General features: G+C 38.8%; 1 protein-coding gene across 2 annotated transcripts; it reads right to left on the bottom strand.

The window, feature by feature from the left end:
* Window positions 1-12063: 12063 nt before the first annotated feature.
* Window positions 12064-19391, bottom strand: LOC146001906 (waprin-Thr1-like). 2 transcript variants are annotated; one of them, XM_083139627.1, is made up of 4 exons: window positions 19125-19391; window positions 18484-18532; window positions 16720-16791; window positions 12064-13033 (listed from the first exon to the last, which is right to left on the bottom strand). In XM_083139627.1, the coding sequence occupies exons 1-4, from the start codon at window positions 19126-19128 to the stop codon at window positions 12970-12972; spliced, it is 189 nt and encodes a 62-aa protein (XP_082995753.1). In that variant the 5' UTR covers window positions 19129-19391; the 3' UTR covers window positions 12064-12969. The 2 variants fall into 2 exon arrangements, with proteins under 2 accessions (XP_082995753.1, XP_082995751.1); XM_083139625.1 differs by lacking the exon at window positions 18484-18532 and having other exon boundaries at window positions 19125-19380.
* Window positions 19392-23343: the final 3952 nt, after the last annotated feature.

Below are 23343 nucleotides of genomic sequence, written 5' to 3'. Positions count from 1 at the left end.
AGGAAGATATTTACTGCATTCTACTCTGTACTGCAGCGACATTCTTCTATACCTGTCACAAGCTGCACGTGTGAGAGACAGCTTGCTCCAAGCTTACCCAAGTTAAAACTAAATTAAGAGCAACTCAGAAGCAGGATAGATTGGAAGCCCTGCTCTTGCTATTTGTGGAACAGGAAAAAGCTTATCTATTGATGTAAATAAAGTTATTGATGAGTTGAAGAACATTGTACCTTTTGACAGACATCTCTTGTTAAAGATGACGTGTATTTTGATGTATTTGTTTGTAACATTTATGAACATTTTGTGTGTGTGTAATTTCTATGCAATTTGATTTTTTCTACTACATATATTCAGAAATTTTAAATACTGTCATTTAGTGAATTTATATTCCTTTACAAACATCAGTGCAGTTGAAGAGTCAAGTGATTGTGTTGCAAAATATAATATTAAAAAGGTACAACACCTCATTTTTTTCTTTTTGCACACCCAAATATAAAGTTATAGTTACGCCTATGACTATAACACAAACTCTTACCCTCGGAAAATTTTAATGGGGGAAAATTTTTAATAGAACAAGATCGTTGGTGGGAAGGTTGGAGATCTCCCTTCTGCCATGGGAATTCGTACCCTGAATGTGACCACCAACGCTATGGAACTATCCTTATAATAAAGAACATGTCTGAATGTGAATTTATCACTAAAGAGGACATTTTCTCATTAACATTGTAGTTCGAAAAAAGTCAAAACAGAGAGTAAATATGGTGAGCTGTCCCGACCAAATTGGAACATTTATTAGCTTTGCATAAATGGTTATAAAACTAAAATTACTAAATATAGTAGACAGCAGACTTCTGGAGTCTGCCTCTCTCCAGAGACAATCCATTCATTTATGCAAGAAGAAAATCTAAACTTTTGAAAAACCTTAAAGATTATCCATGTTATTTTTGTAGGTTTGCATCAAAAGATTTCATGGCTCGGGAGGGGGGGACATGGCCCCCTTGCCCCCCTCCCGGGTACGGGCCTGTATAGGACAGAAAATGCTGTTTTTGTAGGATTTATAACATTGAAATGAAAAGTGCCACTTTTGACAAATTGCTAAGATGAGGATGAGTGATGATGCAGTGAATTGATAAAATATACTTACAAACACCCATGCTCAGTCCAGGATTCGAACCCGAGACTCCTGGCGTTGTAGCGCGTTGTGCTAACCACTTCGCCACGGAGGGCGGGGAGTTTTTTGTGAGTGACCGCCCCCTCATGACATGAATTTCATATACTCATCCTCATCGTCTCGCTTACAGGGACGGCGCTCCAGGGGTGCTAGGGCGGCCTGAAGCCCCCCAAAACAGCATTCAGCCCCCTGTAGCCCCTTAGATTTTTGTAGTACACTAGACGCATTTCGACTGAAAACTTAAAAAGTAGAAGTTTACATTTTCCATTATAAAAGTACCACTGGGGCAAGTACAATGTTCAAGTACATTTTCTAGTACGGTTAGATCGCAAGGATACTTTATAACGATGTGTTGTAAAATCAAGAGGAGGGAGGGCAGCTGCAGATATGCCTGGATAACAGTGGCCAATGATCATTTGATACTAAGTAATTGGCCAAACTTGCTACGAAATCTGCTGCCTGCCTGGTAGGTGGACGTATTCATTGGCTGTGATATTGTTCTTTCATTGTTGACACACAACTAAACGTGTAGCTCTACAAATCGTATAACTGTATTTCGGAATAGGTCTAACAGGTGTGACAAATGAATTTCTACCAGTAAAATCTAAAGAACGACATGTTTCTTTTCTATTAGGCCTAGTTCCTCATTCGACAATTGCACGAGTGTTAAATGATGTTCTCTCATTGGTTTCCTTTCATCTATCCTTATTGCTGCAAATATTTGAGAGGGAGGAATACGATGTTAAAGAATTAAGAGTACACAAACTACCTATTTCTTAAATGCTAAGAATTGGAAATATTAAAATTGGGCTCTCACCCGATAAAACTGCTGCCTTGATATCAAGTGATCACGGGTTCGATCCGCTGGAGGTAACATTTCAGGAAGTGGTTCGGATTCCACTATAATCTGCAGCTCCCGTACCGATTAGCCTGTTTGCATATAGTGGACCTTAATACAACTAATCATTGCAATACGGTGCGAAAATCAGCATGCTTGGGTAATATTATTGCTCGCATCATTTGTGTTGTTAGGAAATATTTTTTCTACAGTAACTACCGTCATTGTGGCCAAATTTGATTCCGTGCAGGAGAATCAATCTTTGAAGCACATAAAACTATTGATCCAATTCTGATCAGTATTTATGCATAATATATTCTGCAATAAAATTATTATCTTCAGCAGTTATTTTCACTTATCAAAATGCTTATTGCAAGAGTAGCAATGTTCGTAACTTTTATGTAAATATATTTGTCTCCTAGTGGAGGTGAATTTGCAGTGAAAATTTTTCTGTAACTTGAGAGTGGCACCTCCTAAGTGGATGGTATTTCTCTCATCCTCCCCATTTTAGCCATAACTTCTGAATTCCAATCGCTGAACAAGAAAACGTAAGACATTTCATCATGACAGAGAAAATGATATCATTAACACGGTATTGTTTATTTGACTCCTACTTTATAAAGTTAGTGCCGCTTTTCTGAAGCACGAAAAGCTGCTATCTTGCTATCTTTCGCCGCTGCCTACTGTTGTGATATGGACAGTTTAGTTTAGAATTGTGGCATACTATGAGGCGGAAAGGAACTTCAGCAGCTGCTTGCAATAGTTGAAACATTCAAAATTACCTTTTACGAACTTTATAAGATTTGTGTTATTGAAATGTGCATACCCCATCAACGGCTGCTTGCGACAAATCAAGGGTTACCTTCGTAATCGAATTGGTAACGAGACGTTGAGTGCTCTATCTATTCTGTCCTTGGAGAAAGAGCTTGCAAAATCTTTGGGTTTAAACAAGGCTGAAGCTGCTCATAAAAACAGACTTATCTTATCGTAGTTTTTTGCTGTGGTTCATTTTCTCAATTTTGACAAAAAAAGTACTCAAACTCTACATGGAAATAGTGTTTCGTGTAGTATTTATATGTGTAAGCAACGAGTTAATAATTGTAGTTTTTATAGCGTATTTTGTATTGTTCATATAAATTGTAAGTCTGTGATATTATTTCACTCAATAATGGCTTAGGAAAAGTAAACAATATAACTATTGCATTTTATTTGACATAAAAGATTTCGTGATTGATTGATTGAATTAGTGTTTTAAGTCCACTTTATGCACAGTAAGGCTAATCGGAACTGGACCTACAGTTTAAAGTGGGATCGAACCCGGGACCCCTTGATTACAAGACGGCGATGCTACCACTGCGCCATCTAGGAGGCCCATAAAAGATTTCGTGCCTGGAATAAGATGTAGTGATTTATCTTTGGGCCTGACTGTAAAATATGTCATGGTAAAATTATACCCTAGTAAATTATTGCGTAATTTTTTTTTTTTTGCCGGTATAAGTTAGACCCCCAAGAATTTGATTCCGAAATCTGTAGCTCCCCACCCACCTATTTCAGGCTGACGCCGTCACTGCTCGCTTACCAAAAGTGTGAGAAGTAGTACATAGTATAGTTTGGTAGTTTGTTTCTTTCACTCGCTTGTTCATGTTTAGCTGCTAAACGAATTTATCAAACTTATACTTACTGAAATTCATAAACATGACGCCACAGAGACTACACAATATTCCAGTTCAGAACCTATTCTCGATTTTGACACTTTTAGATTTCTTCCACTAGATGGCAGAAGCACACACCAGTTTTATAAGCAAGACTTATTCAGAATTGTTGTTAAGAACAAAGAGGGGAAAGTCAGAAGTAAAGAAAATGCAAAGTCCAATGGATGAAGGATTTTCCATAGACAAGAGTTATACGCATCAAAGAAATTTCACTAATTGCTTGTTACCAAAAGGAACAGAAAAAAATACACCAATCAAAGCATGTACTGATAAAATATAAGAAGTTAGTGCAATACGACAGACGTAAATATCGTATCAGAAGTTTAAACAAAGAAAATTATATCATATATATTGTATAATTAGAATTATAAAAAATACACGTAACACAAAATTTAGATTAAAAATTATACAGAACCACATCGTCCAGCCAAACACAATATAGGGTATTCGTCACTTTCAGCTGCCTGCAATACGTCCAAAGGAGATATCGGGCCACCTGGCTGCTTTCATTCGATTGCGATACGTTCAAACTAGATATTGACGTGTTCCAGACTCATTTTATCAACTTACATTGTTTAATGAGTATTGCTATAATGCTTCTCATTGTTTAGGGGTTTTACATTGTTTATAACATTATTTTGAAACAGGTTTCCAATAGAAAAGATGCCTTACAGGCTTCTACTATCCGCGTCAAAAATATTGAGCCCTAGATTTAAGTGCTTGTAAAATTGTACTCCATGGGTGGAAAAAAGTCAAATATACGTACCTCATTGGAAAGCCAGAAGTATTTTCTTTGAGACTGTTTATTAAAGGAATACAAAATTATTCTAACGCTGTCTGTTCTCTATAGAAACAAAAATGTTCGTAAATGTGTATTTTCCTTGTGGTTTTTTATATATATATATGGAATTTTTCGGTGTGTAACTTGTAAGCCTGTCGTAAAAATATGATTTTTTTACGACTCAAGCTTGTTTATGTGAAAACATTTCAGCCATATATAATGTTGCAATCATTTGTAGAACAGCCACAATTAATGCTTGATTGTAATGTTGCAATCTCTGTAATGGTCAGCCCAATGGTCATGCAATGCAGATAAAATGATGACCTTGGAATAACAATAAAATTTACATATCTCAACCTTACAGTGTTTCTCAAAAGTTTTAGGACAACGAAATTTTAAATTGGGCAACCCAATTTACACAAGGAGTTGGTGGGTTGCGTGTAGAGTTAGGCTCAATTTCAGGGTTGCCAAATGCACAATAGATATTTATGAAACACGCGAAAGAAATATAAATATATATTATTGTATAAAATTATAAAAACATCACTATTACATGGCAAATGACAAAATTCTTTCTAAAAGAAAAAAATAGGTTTTCTAGTATTTCATCGCTAAAGAGTCTACATAGAAGAAAAGAAGTGAGAGGAAACGAAAGGTGACAAAGGAGAGGAGTTATTTTGGTTGCGTACAAGAGTCTTTAAAGTGCTACCAAATTCGAGTTTACGTGCCCCAAGTATATCCATTATAGCGTGACATGTGTGGTCAAACGCAATCGCACAAATTGATTAATTGGAAACGACTGGGCTGCGATCGCGTGCAAGGTAAAAAATAATCTTAACGTCCACACTTCACGCTACAAGCTTTAATCTTCTTGTGTCGTACTTCCTGCACCGTACTGCGAGAGTTTACGGGCAGCAAGCACAAGAAGCACGAGACAAAAAATGACCCTGGAATAAAGAAACTTATGAATTATGCACACTTATGCAATAGTTTCGAAGGGATTCGCCAGTGGATAGCAATGCTTGCCTTCTCCGCTGTAATCTAGATTTTATGGTTACGTTCTCGCGACGTAATATCCTTTCTCCCTTTCCAACGTTGCCAAACGCGTAATCAAATGGTTGTTCTTTAAGGTTAACTTCAAATCGGGCTTGAACCAGTCCCACCTTTTGTAAATCTTACTATTTAGTACACGTAACCAAGATAAATTAAATGATCTCCACAATTCAATTTAACAAATATATGTATATTCAAAGTTCCCAAAAACAATACACTTTGCGAGTATACACAATCTCCAAAAAGACTAGAGTTGGGAGCAATTTAACAATCAATGTGACATTAACAATAACCTGCGCGTCCTGCGCGCTATTTTAATCTTCTCGCGTAACTTTCCATTTTTTTTTTTTTTTTTTAACAAACCACGAGCATGCACCTAAAAATAGTTTAAATCACAACCTTATTCTTTGATGGGGCGAGACACCATGAATAGTTGGCGTGTACCAATTCGTGTCTCTAAATTACCTTGAAAGTACAATTTGCAAAAATAGCGTAGCGCTATTTCTTTTGTTTAAACCCAAAAATGCCTCTCTTTTATGCTTAATCAAATGCCTCTCTTTTGTGCTTAATCAAATGCCTCTCTTTTATGCTTAATCAAATGCCTCTCTTTTATACTTAATCAAATGCCACTCTTTAATGCTTAATCAATTAGTGCTACCGAAAGGCGGGCAGGTAGGTTATTAAACTACGAGATAGTGAATTGGGACTAGACGGTAAGAGTCGCTGTTTTCTAATCAAAAGCGCACATGCGTGCATTCGACTCCGCCGACAGCAACTTAGGACAATCAAAAAGGGAACACTTCACTGTCAAAACTTCAAACGCTGGCCATGCGCGGATAGACTTTGTTAATTAGTTCAATTATGCAGCTAGTCACGTTTAGTGTGAGGCTTTTTTTTTTTTGAAAAAATATCAGATTATTAAACGCGTCGCCAATATAGGACAAGTTCATGCGTGCATACGCTCGCCTTTAACGCCCACTCACCAATACATGCGTTGGTTTTTAAACACTTATCAAAAGTTCACCGAGAGTAACGCACAAAGCCAACAAAAGGGGGGGGGGGACTACTGAAGTAGAAGCACTGTTTGTTTTCTAGAACTCATTACTCCCAGTTGCGTAAAAAGTCAAAGTAAATTATCAAAACGTTGGCAGCGAACGGCAAGATCGCAAGATGTAATCACCATTTCCATATCACGGTCAAAAGATAGTTTTTGTACATACCTCCACTAACGTTCAATACACACAAAGGTCCACGCCTTCCTTCCGCTATACTCATTCAACAGGCTTCTGCTCGTTAACGGTTGGAATGGCAGGTTTCACTTCAGGAAGCTCTGGTGGAGTTGTATCTCTTGCCGACGAAGGATTAGACGTCGTGCCCAAGGACAGGCACCTGCCGTTCGGTGCGGGAGTAGGAAGTAACTGCGAGAGGCGAAACGCACTCGCCGACTGACTGAAGCAGCGTATTTTACGAGCTGACCAGTGGTTTCAGAAATCGCCGCTAGAGGCAGCACAAGAAGTCATCGTGAGGTAAAACGAGCTCCGATGGCTAAAAAAAAGGGAACGTCGCTTTTTCTTCACTTTTTTTTGAATGTGTAATGTTTGTAAAGTAAAAATAATGCAAACGTTACAAATACCCCCCACTAGAAAAGAGAAAGGAAAACCCACTGATATAGAGAAGGCAATACAAATATATACCCATTAATAACCGACAATATAAGAAATGGTAAGCAAGTAATACTAGTTAAAAAAATTCCAAAAAATTAACAAAACACATAATAAGCACACTAAATCGTAATCACCAATCAGAGTTCAACTCTGACAATTTTCATAATTTACACGCAAAGTTCAAGATTTTTGAAAACCAATTATGTTGTCGATCCTCCAATTTGCAGAACATCGTGCACACCTCCCGGTCGAAACACCTCGATGTCTGACAAATTCCAACTCTCTCCGGACTGAAACATATCTGCAACGTTGTCATTCCTAAGCATGCATGAAAAGGCTACGCCGAGTTGTACAGAGAGTTGTAACACTGAACCATTTCCCCAAAGAGCACCAGTAGTATATCACATCCTCGGAGGAGTAAAAACATAGAAAAGAAAAAAAACCAGGAATCAAAAACGAGAAAAGAGAGAAGGAAGACGTAAGAAATAGGAAAGAAGAGGAGGGAAATTACTACAACTGGGAAAAGGAAGGTAGCACTATTACAAAAGATGCAAGAAGCAGGAATAACAATAGGATACACAACATATACAGAGTCAATATTCAAGAGAGCATAATGAACAGTATTAACAAACACCTTTGCAAAGAATGAAGAAAATCATTCATAAATACACATAAAGCCTTAATTATAAGAATAATACCTATGTGCATAACAATAAACCTTGGAAAAAATTTACATCATATATATATATATATATACAAGAGCGATTTAAGAAAGGGAGCTAGGATATATATCGGATGAACCAAGCACTACCCCATAAAAAAATCAAAGCCCATTATGAACCGGAAGGGAAACACTATGAAGGACGCGGCACATTACCGGAACCGGTGAAAGGGGAAGAAGTAGGACGACGACGACACGCCGAAATTAAATGACCCCTTCGGCGACAATAGGTACAGTATGGAAAATTATCCTGAGAAGCGGACCGAGAGGAAGAGGGAGGAATGGGCGCCAAGGAAGTCACAGAATTATTCCAGTGAGCAGTTTTGCTCGTTTCTATAGCAAAAATCTCTTTCGCGTATTGGGTAAGTTCCATCAAGGACTGGGGGTGGCCGCGAAAAAGGAGATAGCCCATGGAAATGTGATTCAGATGAAGGAGAATAGTCTGTAACAGGACGGTTTCGTCCCACGCAAGCGCGAGAGCAGAAGCTGAAGTGACTATGTCACATACAAAAGGATGGAGGTTTTCATTAAGTCGCTGAAGGCGCGTAACATATTGGTTTACTAACAAGAGATACTGATGGTTAGGAACCAAACAGTTCCAAATAGTAGATTTGAGGTCCTCCCATGAAAGGGATTGAGACAGAGCCTCCAACCAGGTATTTTCCAAAAACCCTGTAGTGCGACGAAAGGCATTATGCAGGACCCACTCCAAAGGAAAATGGCCATACCCAATAAGTCGCTGCAAAGCTACCATAAAAAGGAAAAGCTTAGGGGGGTCCATGCCATCGCAGAGCGGTAAGGCGTCAATCGCTCTATTGAGATTTTTCATTTTGATAGTATCTAAGGGTGACTGGGGAGGAACAAGGGAACATGAGGCCTGGGGAACAGGAACGGAAACGGAAGGAATAGGAACAGAAGGAGGAGGGGTTGTTAACAATGGACGAGTGGGGAAAGCAAACGATGGACGAACCGTGGAATCGGAAAATCGATAAAAAGGAGGGAGAGAAGAATGATGCTGTAAAGGCGGAGCGGAAGGAACCGAAGATACAGGCAAATGAGAATTTCCCAAAGGGGGCAAGGCAGGCAGAGACAACGCGGTTTGGCAACCAGCGTCAACCACCTTTACGTCGTCCTGAGGAGCCATAATTAGCTATGCAAACAGCCCGTACAAATGTAAAAAGCATACACCAATGGAAAAAAATGGAAAAGTTTAAGACGGACGATAAAAATTCAATCTACAGGCACAGTAAAAGATATATATATATATCCACTAAGGGACAAAAGAATAAATAGCAGAAAAAAAAGGCTGGAAAAAAAGGGGGGGCAAAAAAAATGAATGGAAGGAAAAAATTACGTTACGATTGTAACGAAAAGGTACAATGTTGGTTGCTTAGATCAAAAAGAGTGCTGCTACTTCTGAACTGAATCCAGTTACAATTGCACAAAAGATAATGTAGTAACACAGTATATATGTAGGAAAAAGGAGACCTGAAAAGGGAAAAGAAAAAAAATCAATTACCCAAAAAAAAGGGGGGGACCAAAAACAATCGGGGGGGGAAAAATTGTCAGGTTAAGTAATAACAACAATTATGATGCCGCAATGAATCAGAAAACGATGCTCTGGTACCAAAATTTTATAGCGTGACATGTGTGGTCAAACGCAATCGCACAAATTGATTAATTGGAAACGACTGGGCTGCGATCGCGTGCAAGGTAAAAAATAATCTTAACGTCCACACTTCACGCTACAAGCTTTAATCTTCTTGTGTCGTACTTCCTGCACCGTACTGCGAGAGTTTACGGGCAGCAAGCACAAGAAGCACGAGACAAAAAAGGACCCTGGAATAAAGAAACTTATGAATTATGCACACTTATGCAATAGTTTCGAAGGGATTCGCCAGTGGATAGCAATGCTTGCCTTCTCCGCTGTAATCTAGATTTTATGGTTACGTTCTCGCGACGTAATATCCTTTCTCCCTTTCCAACGTTGCCAAACGCGTAATCAAATGGTTGTTCTTTAAGGTTAACTTCAAATCGGGCTTGAACCAGTCCCACCTTTTGTAAATCTTACTATTTAGTACACGTAACCAAGATAAATTAAATGATCTCCACAATTCAATTTAACAAATATATGTATATTCAAAGTTCCCAAAAACAATACACTTTGCGAGTATACACAATCTCCAAAAAGACTAGAGTTGGGAGCAATTTAACAATCAATGTGACATTAACAATAACCTGCGCGTCCTGCGCGCTATTTTAATCTTCTCGCGTAACTTTCCATTTTTTTTTTTTTTTTAACAAACCACGAGCATGCACCTAAAAATAGTTTAAATCACAACCTTATTCTTTGATGGGGCGAGACACCATGAATAGTTGGCGTGTACCAATTCGTGTCTCTAAATTACCTTGAAAGTACAATTTGCAAAAATAGCGTAGCGCTATTTCTTTTGTTTAAACCCAAAAATGCCTCTCTTTTATGCTTAATCAAATGCCTCTCTTTTGTGCTTAATCAAATGCCTCTCTTTTATGCTTAATCAAATGCCTCTCTTTTATACTTAATCAAATGCCACTCTTTAATGCTTAATCAATTAGTGCTACCGAAAGGCGGGCAGGTAGGTTATTAAACTACGAGATAGTGAATTGGGACTAGACGGTAAGAGTCGCTGTTTTCTAATCAAAAGCGCACATGCGTGCATTCGACTCCGCCGACAGCAACTTAGGACAATCAAAAAGGGAACACTTCACTGTCAAAACTTCAAACGCTGGCCATGCGCGGATAGACTTTGTTAATTAGTTCAATTATGCAGCTAGTCACGTTTAGTGTGAGGCTTTTTTTTTTTTGAAAAAATATCAGATTATTAAACGCGTCGCCAATATAGGACAAGTTCATGCGTGCATACGCTCGCCTTTAACGCCCACTCACCAATACATGCGTTGGTTTTTAAACACTTATCAAAAGTTCACCGAGAGTAACGCACAAAGCCAACAAAAGGGGGGGGGGGGACTACTGAAGTAGAAGCACTGTTTGTTTTCTAGAACTCATTACTCCCAGTTGCGTAAAAAGTCAAAGTAAATTATCAAAACGTTGGCAGCGAACGGCAAGATCGCAAGATGTAATCACCATTTCCATATCACGGTCAAAAGATAGTTTTTGTACATACCTCCACTAACGTTCAATACACACAAAGGTCCACGCCTTCCTTCCGCTATACTCATTCAACAGGCTTCTGCTCGTTAACGGTTGGAATGGCAGGTTTCACTTCAGGAAGCTCTGGTGGAGTTGTATCTCTTGCCGACGAAGGATTAGACGTCGTGCCCAAGGACAGGCACCTGCCGTTCGGTGCGGGAGTAGGAAGTAACTGCGAGAGGCGAAACGCACTCGCCGACTGACTGAAGCAGCGTATTTTACGAGCTGACCAGTGGTTTCAGAAATCGCCGCTAGAGGCAGCACAAGAAGTCATCGTGAGGTAAAACGAGCTCCGATGGCTAAAAAAAAGGGAACGTCGCTTTTTCTTCACTTTTTTTTGAATGTGTAATGTTTGTAAAGTAAAAATAATGCAAACGTTACACCATTCATGACTGTACAGAGGCTATATCAGAAATAAATTTGTTACTGTTCCGGTACAAGATCCAATTAACATTGTTTCATGTTTTGTAACATTAAGCGGATTCAATGTACATTTCATAATGCTGTTTTCAACACAATTTCACCAGGGGCAGCATATCCTATTAGCGTCTCTAACCCTGTCGGATACGTACACAGAAGCTGTACTATCGGATTATAAATTATAGATACTCGAGTTTAGACTCCAATTAAAAATTAACCAATATACCTACGTAAAAAGAGTTACATCAAAAGTTATGTTATTCAATTCTGCGTTAATCTATGCTAACCAATTGTTTTTTTCGAGTATGACTTGAATTTTTTATCGTCGTAAAAACAAACAAAGAACCGATTGTTTCTAGTTTTACAAACGATTGCTATCTTTGAAATTCTGTAAATCAAAAACGGCTTGTTCGATCGTTATGCAATTTTAGTTGGGTGCAAGCCGAAAGACTTTAAACACAATTATTAATTTTTAGGTTTTCAAAGTTTCTCAAAGAACCGTCTTGTTGTACGTGCAACGTGGCAACACTGCAAGCATTGACTCGCAACGCCCGCCGGCAGTTTCCGCAGTTCAACGGACATCGCTGAGTGCCGTGTTGCCACGTTTTGCGTACATCTTTACTCCGCTGAATAAAAATCTGTATAAAATCGATTTCGCAATGTAAATTGACAATGATAATGCATTTTAAAAACAGATGCAAAGAACTTCAAAACAAGACCAATATTGTATTTGTAGGACTACCCAATACTAAGAAAACGTTGTTTCGAAAAAACGCTAAAGACGGTTTTTCGAGAACTTTTGAAAACCTGAAAATTATTAATTGTCTTTAAAGTCTTTCTGCCTGCACCCAACTAAAATTTCATAACGATCGAACAACCCGTTTTTGATTTACAGAATTTCAAAGATAGCGATTGTATGCAAAACTTAAAACAATCGGCCCTTTTTTGTTTTCACGACGATAAAAAGAATACAAGGCATACTCAAAGAAACAATTGATTAGCATAGATTAACGCAGAATTGAATAAGCTAACTTTTGATGTAACTCGTTTCTATGTAGCTTTACTGGTTAGTTTTTAATTGGAGTCCAAATTCGAGTATCTATAATTTTCAATCCGATAGTACCTACGGCCATGAATTGTGGCAAAATAAAAAAGAGGCAAATTTTGACAAAAATAACACGTAAAATATAGGTCCCTGAGTATCAGGTATCCAAGCGAACGATACGTATCTCTCTTTTCGGTCCCTACAAATCGTGTATCGTCTTTACTCGTGACGATACCAATCTTCGGACTGGAGTTGAATATTCTGGTACTGCTGCATTATTTGGTTTGTTCTCTCATCCAATACTCCTTGCGTTCGCGCATGATTTGGTTCCTCTCGAATTTGGACAACACTTCTCTCTCCCTGTGCAGTCAAAGTCATTGTAGCAAATCAGGAAACCGGAAGTGACGAAAGACGGATGAGGGCAGGAACCTGGTTTCGCTGTAAACAGAATAAAAAAGATGTCAGAATCAAATTACATGCTATAGAATTAAACATTAGCCAGCCCGCGTGGTGGAGTGGTTAGCACATCGCGCTACGACGCCAGGGGTTCGAATCCTGGCCCGGGCGTTTGTGAGTGTCCATTCATCAATTTCAACATATCATCACTCATTCCCATCTTCAAAATTAGCCAAAAATGTGACACAAGAGGCAAAGTAAAATAGAGAAAATTAATCAATCAATCAATTAAACATTACTTCTAAGCCGTCCGTGCATGACCCAATTGTTATAGATTGATTGATTGATTTTCTTTATTTTACTTTGGATTTTGTGCCACCTTTGGCTAATTTGCGAAGATGGGGATGAGTGATGATATGTTGAAATTGATGAATGGACAGTCACAAACATCCATGCGCAGGCAGGGATTCGAACCCGGGACGCGATGTGCTAACCACTCCGCCACGGGGGTCGGCCACAATTATTATTGAAACAAGGCTTCAGGACAGAACAAAATCGACAATTAAATAGCGTCGTTGTAAATCTTGAAGGCTCTTCAATAGCACACATGAAGACTAAAATTGGTAAACGCTGTAAGTGCCACAATAATTCAAACACAGTTTTCCACGTTAAACTGTGAAATGTGCCATGCTTTATAATGTGGTAAACGTGAAAAGTGGCTGGTAGCCCTCTAAGTAGTTCAAAGGGCGTGTAAAGAGGTCACTAGTGTGAACGTTCTTACGGGCTGATGTGCAGAACGATGCGATTTCCCAACACTTTCGCTTTTGGCACTTACGACGTTTACCACTTTTACAGGGTCATTCGGAACAATGGGTTAAACTTCAGGAGGTGATTCCTGACAAGACAAGGAACTAAAAATCAGCATGAACACATGTGTAGAAATATACGATAATACAGATAGATGGCAGCACCCGTCGTCATGCGAAGAGTCCCTCATAAGAGCACTATACCGATTGAATTTCCAGCTGTGGGCTGAGAAACAACGAATCAGCGATCAGTTGAATTCTTTTCGACTGACATCGGCCATTTTCGTGTCACGAGGCACCGAAAGTTGCTGGCGGGACGAAACAAATGAGCATCGGATACACAGCATGTTTCAAAACGTACTCTAAAACGGGATAGAGTTGATCAGCATCGTTACTAGATAAATGTTGTACAATAGTACACAAATCACGGGAAATTAGTACACAAAACACCCAAACACTGTACAAAGAAGCTAATAAAAACAAGTGACAAAAACAGAAATACTCTTGGCAACGTGGTAAAGGTTAGCGATGTTACCTCTACAGCTTTTTTCGCAACTGAGGTCGTTGACACTCATCGAGGCGCACACCCCCGAGGAGATTGGTGGACAGATGGAGCTATGTAGCAAAAAGTAGATCATCTGCCAATTGGGCTTGTGATCAGTATAGTTGTCTAAAATGGTAAAGAAATACACATCTGGTCGCAAACAGACCGAAATTAATTTTTCCCATGTGCTCAAAATTACCATTATTGACGTTTTGAGAAATTTCTTAAAAAGCAAGAGAAGATGAAGGGAAATGTTTTAACTGCCCATTGCATACATTTCCTTTCCCACGTTACTGCTCTTATGAGAGACTCCCGCCATGATGACGGGTGGTGCCATCTGTCTGGAGGACATGCATTTTCGTAATACTTTCATATAGCCTTTTTTGTACCTTGCCCTGTCAGGGATCCCCACCTGAAGATTGTCCTCATTGTTCCGAATCATCCTGTATGAATATTCAAAACTTTGACTACGATTTCCCATTTTACCAAAAGAGGGCAGTGTGTGCAACTAACTGGGAAATAAATTGATTACCCGTAACAAATATCATATTTATTTTTCTAAAGGGAGATGGATATCGGTAACTCGAAAGAAGCGTGATGTTGATGTACGTATTTTCTTGGTGTTATAAATTACATCTCAGACAGTAAAAGAGAAACTGTGTGATCCAAGTGATGCACAAAATTTACAAAAAATACACAAAATATTATTTCCACAGATAGGTAGTCACTTATCATTTTGCAAATTAAAAATGCATTGAAAAAATAATTTATCAGTGGTTGTCGAGTATATTTAATTTTTCCCCTTAAAAACACAATATTAATTAAAGAGGAAATTATATTGATGATTGATTTGCTTTATTTTACTTCCTCTTTTGTGCCACTTTTGGATGATTTGCGAAGATGTGGATGAGCGATGGTATGATGAAATTGATGAATGAACATTAGAAAACTTAGCATATACGAGGGTTGGGGAGTTAGTCATGGCAACCTAGTAATATTATAATTATATGCAAAGGTGGACGGAAATGGAGACCGCGGGAGGAAGCCTGACACGAGTACTTTACCCGCTGGTCAATAGATGGCTCTGTGTGTTGTACTGGATGAGCACGGGAAACAGGCATGATGAAGAGGATGGTGCTGCCGATGGTATTCGACGTCTTCCACATCAATGGCAGCGTGCTGTGGACAATGCGGGAGATTATTTCGAAGGTTTGTCATAATCAGACAAGGTTTTTGTAACATGTGCACATGTGTATGTCACAAGGTCAAACAGGTTTTTGTGACATGTGTATGTCACAGGGTTGCTTGGGTTTTCTTTCATGATTCCTACCAACAAAATATCCATAATGGATACGCCTTCAGTTGTGTATAACAAATTTTTAATACATCCTTCGATTGTCGAATTATTACATGGTTGCCATGACTTACTCCCCAACCCTCGTACAATTAAATAATAATTCAGGAATTGCAAAATTGACGGAAAGGTGTCAACGAATATCCAATTGAATATGTTAGAAAGTTTTAGTGTTCCAAAATAATATGAAATTTAAAATAGATACTTTCTTTATAGCATACCGGGCATCATATGTCTTCATTGTGCGTTAATCAATGCAATAAATGGTAATAAGAATAGTAAGTATTAAATAAAATGTAAAGTATGTGTCTTAATCTGTTAACAGACATAATTTAATAAATAACGCACCTATGGTTGCTATAATATTAACATATTTTTGGTTACAATTCTGTGATTCAGTTTATCAAAGTGAATAGGGACATCACAGGCCCACAAAGAACTAAATTGATTGTAGAGACAAAGTCGCTTTTATTGATTAATAACAATGATTTAGTAATAAGTGAAAACTTAAACTTTATTACAACGAAGAATAAGTTCGTTGTTTTAGAAGGGTTTTTTCACTGCGATGGAGTATAGCCTAAAGACAATGTTTTCTTAACACCGCCTCAGCATCGAACATTCCAGGTTCCAGTCTTGGCTTGAGTATGGGTGAATGCTCGTTCACCAATTTCACCTTATCATCATTCATCCCCATCGTCGCAGAAAGACTGAAGATTCACAGTTCGTCGTTTCTTTACTGTCTTCATGTGTCGAACATCAATTCTTTTCTCTAGTAATACAAAAAGCTAGCGTGAAGGGTCCCGGGTTCGAATCCCGGCCTGTGTATGGGTGTTCTTTGTGAGTGTTCCTTCATCAATTCATGATATCATCACTCATCATCATCTTTACAACTAGCGAAATGAGGCAGAAAAAGCGAAGTAAAAGAAAACAAATATAGTTATTTTAATAAGTAAGTAAATAATTCAAAAGTTGCTAATGGTACGAGACGTAATAGTAGAACACAAGAAAAATTAATTAAACTTACATCCAATTGCAGCAAGCACGATCTGGCAAGTAGAGAGGCTCAAAATGAGGAGGAGCAACGTCACACGAATACCTACAAGGAGAAAATCACGATTAGCACTAATCTTATTTTAATTAATTACAAAGATCCTGTAAGAAAAAAATATTATCATCACAATCGATGGGTACCACTGTAGGAAATTCACATTACAAACTTGCAAAGTACTGATTTTATGATATTTAATTGATTGTTTTCGTGAATATAAAATCAAATATTACTAAGGTATCTTGGAACGTTTAGTTATACAATATATTTTATCGGTCAATTATAAAATATTATCTCAGGATATGGATTTTAAGGATTTGAAAGAAAATCAAGAAATGTTGAAACTTCATTTCTTATTAGTTGTAAAATTTTGACAATACTCCATGCTTCTGTCGTTTAATATAATGACAATTATTCATATTTTCTGCATCCATATTACCATATGGCAGAGGCGTCTCGTGAACGCATGCGGTACATGCTGCGCATGCGTCAATTTTGGGATAAAGGTCAGCTAGCTCTGCGACGACATTCATGAGTACTTCTACATTCTAATTTCTTCATATAGGAGAAGTATTTATGCGTCAATTGTGGGAAAGTAATTATTACTTTCTTTCACTTCAGATCCAAGAAATGTAATATAATCTTAGTTGAGCGCTCTCGTGTAAAATAAATACTTCTCCTATATGAAGAAATTAGAATGTAGAAATACTCATGAATGTCGTCGCAGAGCAAGATGTCCTTTTCCCCACAATTGACGCATGCGTAGCATGCACCGCATTCGTTCACGAGACGCCTCCGACATGTGGTACTAATGAGTACAGTCTGCAACTAGAAGTTGTTCATAATTTGAAAAAAATATAATAATATGACTGACTGAATGTTTCAGTTGTTGATAAATTTTAAACCCGGAAATAACTTTTAAATAATGACTTTTGGCTCCCATATTTAAAAATTGGAGGCTATATTGATAAAGTAGTTTTTAAATGAGTATCTTTTGAAATTATTAACACTGAAATTGTAGTACTAGTTGTCGGCTGAGAGATCGTCTTATCCTGAATTTGTCCTTATGTGTAGCCTACTGAGTTTTAAACCATGGCATGGAGATTTTAGCCTCTAAAATAGTATAGATTTAGTAGTTGTTACTAGTCTAAGACCTTTTAGTAATTGATTTAGACAGTTTATAACGGACACATATTTTCCTTGTTAGGTTTTGTTTTCCATTTTACTCGAGCTATATTGCGCGAATGACACAAACCGCATATGTGCTGATGTGCCAATTATATTAAAATCGATCAATCAAGAATATTTAGGAGCGAGTGGGGGAACAAGAACAATTACTAATTTAGTGACCATGATAACAGTAATCGATATTGATTGGAAATTTTAAGTTTCTAGACGCCTTTGAGTAGTAGTTGGATACTGAATATGAAGTACTTAATTGATTGATTGATTTGCTACATATTACTTCGCTTCTTGTGCCATTTTGGCTAATTTGCGAAGATGGGAATGAGTAATGATATGATTAAATTGATGAATGGACACTCACAAACATCCATGCCCAGGCCATGATTCGAACCCGGGACCCTTGGCGTCGTAGCGCGATGTGCTAACCACTCCGCCACGGGGGCCGGCTTGACGTAATGAACTAATGCGTTTCAACGTTTCGTAATATACTGTTGTATTTTATCTGTTATGCTGATGTTGTCTTAAATCCGAGATAAACGATAGAGAGATGCTTACGCCTTAATCTGTTCCGGAAAAGTACTGTTGAAAACCTTCTTGAAAATATCTAAAAAAAAGAAATATTTTATATGTAAAAATTCAAAATTATGTTGAGAATACCTGCTTGTTATTGGCAAATAAATGGTACGGAAATGGGAAATGTACTTTAAAAATTAAGAGCTATGTGACGTCTTATGACATTGGCAAATGCTTTTTCTAAGTATAACTTGCATATGTAATTTACACCATGTTATCGTTGAAGCACATTGCACAGTCATTCATTGTGCAAGAAGCTACTAGAAATGTGAGCACAATTGTCGAGTCATAATTCGCTTTAAGTTTACTTTATGCACAGATAGGCTAATCAAGACTTATTCTTCAGTTTGAAGTTAGATCCGAATCAATATGTGCGTCCACAGTTTAATAAACTGGATTACAAGGCCACAGCTTCACAGAGGCTGGTGATCATAAAATGTATCTAAAGTACTTTTCTTTACTAGAAAGGCTTATGCAGTAGGTTCCGTAAACGTATCTCCAACCTGATTATTTTCCGATTCACAAATAAGGTTCAAATGACTTGCGTTCAGAGTTCACACACGCTCTCCAACATGTGTTAAGATTAGCAGACAACACGATAAATATGCAAGCATTCAACTCACCCATGCTCGAAGGTCACCTGATCAGCTTTCCTTTGAAATCGCGAGGCGAAGGAAAAACAAGACTCCCTCTTAACGTTCACCTGCTAAACTGAAACTCGCCTTGGATTTACTCTGAAAATTCTTCACTCTCGCTGGAATTTCCAATGAGGTGTCACTATCTGCAGAATGTGCACGTTTGAATTCGGTGTCCAACGCCTGGAAGTATCGGCTCAACACTGCAGATGCTGTGAGTCACTAGGCGATTATTGAGTCCCCGTTGCGTAAGTGATCATTACACATTCACACCGCGTTCTGTGAAAGAGTTGTCAACGCTATGCGTCATAAACACATGGCCGCCTAGTGTTGACGATAATATACAATGAAGAGGCCGGATGTAGGTTGCTTTAAGTATCTTATTGTTCATTCACAAAACATTTCGAGATCTCTTCAACACATGATATACAAAATACGTGATTCTTATCGCTAATGCTGTTCGGTAAGGCCCTTGAGTTTTAAGTTCATTTTATGTACAGAAGGCTAATCGAGACTGGACCTCCACCGGCGAGGTAGTTAGTTACCACTATGTGGGGAGGCCTTGGCTCTCGTTGAAGTTGATTTACTGAAGGAACTCGAGACGAAAGAGAGATGGTACCTTTAATATAGTCTGCAGACCTTTCTTTCTCAGCTTAAGCCAGCTTTAGACGAAAACATTTCCTTCAACATTTTTGCTAGCATAAATGCTTCTAAAAACTCTAAACTCAGTGCACATAAGGACTCCAATTAAAAATTATCCAGTAAAACTACATTAAAACGAGTTACATCAAAAGTTATTTTATTCAATTCTGCGTTAATCTAGGCTAACCAATTGTTTCTTTGAGTATGACTTGTATTCTTTTTATCGTCGTGAAAACAAAAAAGGGCCGATGGTTTTAAGTTTTGCAAACGATCGCTATCTTTGAAATTCTGTAAATCAAAAACGGGTTGTTCGATCGTTATGAAATTTTAATTGGGTGCAGGCAGAAAGGTTTTAAACACAATTATTAATTTTCAGGTTTTCAAAGTTTCTCAAAAAACCGTCTTTAGCATTTTTTTAGAAACAACGTTTTGTTAGTATTTGGTAGTCGTTGTTGTGCATTTCTGCCTGCTGTGTAGAACCTGTACGTGTCACAACTGGTGGTTTCAAATGTTTCTTTGCAATTATTTAGTTTGAAAAAATGTACAGGAATTTATTGAGCACAATTTTGTTGTATCAGGATATATTTCAAAGTTGTTTATGATATATGTTTTCAATTATTAACTTTGAAAAGTCATAAATGTTACCAGAAACATTTTTTTCAGATAATTTACACTTTGTAGCAATGTTACAAATGTTAAGCCATTCTTGAAATTATATATCATTATAGCTTCACTTTTCTTTCATGCTTTTTTACAAAATTGGACAGAAATATAACTATTTACACTATTCTTGAGCAGCTATATAAAGTCCTATAGTCTCATTTTGTAGAGCAGAATGAGAGCTATGAAACGGTATAATATAATCATTGTAGCCCCAATAGTTCTAAAGATAATGTAGCAAAACCCGCGAGAGAAAACACAGACTTCAACAAAACGTATTCGGCAGAACCACACTTCTCTATGCGGTCCACGTGCATTGCAGAAGAAGCATAAAAAGAGAGCTTTGAATAAAGGCATTTTATCACCACCTTTTCTTGCACCATTTTGAATACATTTTCAGAACATGTTGTCTTAAAAGGAAATAAATCATCAACCAGACCGATCCAAGCAGGGGTTTTCAAGGAATCAACCGTAGCACCACTCCTGTTCACTCTCGACACGGCTGATATGCCACTCCACGGCCAATGTCACCAAGCCTCTTACGCTGACGATGTAACTTACAACACATCAAGCAAAAACATCAATTGATGTTACTATAATATGCACAGACAACAGCGTCTGCTAGGAGACTGGACCAATGAATGGTGCATAAAAGTCAATGCAGAGAAAAGCGTCGCAATGGTGTTCCCAGAAGACGATCAGGGATAAACCACACACTACAACTTCACGACAGAGACGTATCTATCTCTCGCTCTCTCTCTCTCTCTCTCTCTCTCTCTCTCTCTCTCTCTCTCTCTTTCTCTCTTTTATCCCTAGAGTCCAAACCACTAAATACCTCGGAGTCACTTTAGACGCGAGCCTGACATTCAGCAGCCACACTCAACGAACAGCCAACAGAGGGCTCCAGAGGGCACTGGCTATTGACCCAATTCTTAAGTCTAGCGCCCTAAGCTTAGAGACCAGAATACGGCTATACAAAACTCTCATAAGACCAATATTGACCTATGCGGCTCCAGCATGGGCACACGCAGCACGTAGCTACATCCACCGCTTACAGGTGATCCAAAATAGGATCTGCAGGATGATCTCCGAACATGAACGGAGCGCCAGGATAACCCAGCTTCACGAAGACCTAGAACTCACCCTATTACCACAAGTAATCAACTACCATTGTCAAAGATTCTGGGCTGCGAATCCCAATCATGTGAAACCGGCAGTACGCAACATATCCTCTCAACCAGTCAGAACACACACATACGCCATGCCTAGACCATAAAAATCTATCTCACAATCCCAACAAACAGTCTACAGTCTGCAGTCCGAAACTATACTGCTCCTCCGTCAGCAGAAGAGCCCTTGGACGAAATGCATGATGACAAATTCCATCACTCTCAAGTTAAAAATCCAAATCAGGAGTCAGGAGTTTGGTCCGAGACTCCAAACATTGCAACGTCCCGACAACTTCGGACTTCGGACTATTTTTACTTAGACATGCATGCCTTAGGCTCTGAGACGAGCATATGTAATGAGCCATTCGCAGTTTCACTTTGGTCAAGTCTGTACTAAGACTTGCCTAACTCAGGCTTTACAACTCCAAGCACAGGACCTAATAGAGACATGATGTCTCAGTCTTCGTCGCCCTGTACGCGGGCGAAACTCCGCCGGGAGAGTTCGTCTTAGAGTCAAGCTCCATTAGGAAATTGCTCGTCTACCGAGTATGGTTATCAACGAGAGGATGGGTCTCCATTCTGCATCGACAAATACATTGGGCAAATTTTCGTCAGCACCGTACACCACGCAAAGTACGCTGGAAAGGTGTGTGCAGTAACCTTCATGTCTCCAACATTCGTCATTCAGTAAAATCAACTCAAGATTAACTGCAAAAATGCTTCCGACTTGAATAAAGAATTTTCAAGCCAGGAGAACATCGCAGCCCATCGACATGGCAGCAGGATCACCAGCAAAAAACTACTGTAAGGTGGTTATTCGTCACGTTTCTTTGGATTACACAGAGGAACAAATCTATAACTGTCTAGGGGAATTCGGCTTTCATGTGGAAACTCTTCGACGTCTTCACGAAAGACCACATACTTCCACTCAGGAAGCTTCTTCGGATCACGGCACTCGGGATTTTACGAAACCCATACCATTGGTCGTCGTCATCATACGACTCCAACACGGCTCGATCCTCATCGGATATATTCAACCTCGTCTCCATCTCGAATTTCAATATTCAGGTGAAAAAAACAAACACCTCAACAACTTTTCCAGTGCCACCGTTGCCAACGCTTCAGGCACGGACAATGACATTGCCAAATGCGTCCAAGATGCGTCAAATGCTCTCGGAAACGTTGGATCACCGATTGACTAAAGCGCTCACCGGTTATTCAAGCAAAGTTTACTAATTGTGCTGGGTCGCACACAGCCAATTAAAAGGGATGTCCCTTGTATTTACGTTTATTACAGGATTCAGTGGATCCGACTACAAGAAGTCAACATCAGGAGAAGAAGAAAATGCCTACACTTCCTACTCCCACTTCTCCTATTCATCCAGCTTGACTTCGCCGCCGACCGCCATTCAACCACGGAAGCCAGATACCACATCAACTTTGGTTGCGCCTTCTCCCAGTCTCCACACCGAGACCGCTACCTCAGAGAACCAACATCTTGGAGCTACTGCGTCGGCTGCTAAACATACTGCTGGACTTAACACTACTCCAGCCATTACGCATACTTGTGGAAGAACTACAGGCCCTCCGCCGCGCTAAGGATGCAGATGCCAGGCTTCGATATCTTCAGGAGCTGATTTCTGCCATCTGATTTGGTTTTATGTTTCTAGTTTGTGTTTGTCTTGTGTCGTCTTGGGAATACCATAGATTGTTCCTTCCTGCGACAGTTGCGGGAG

Source organism: Lepisma saccharinum, chromosome 18 (genome assembly GCF_977018435.1).
Source record: "Lepisma saccharinum chromosome 18, izLepSacc3.1, whole genome shotgun sequence".
NCBI lineage: Eukaryota > Metazoa > Arthropoda > Insecta > Zygentoma > Lepismatidae > Lepisma > Lepisma saccharinum.
This window is presented reverse-complemented; position numbering and strand designations above follow the sequence as displayed.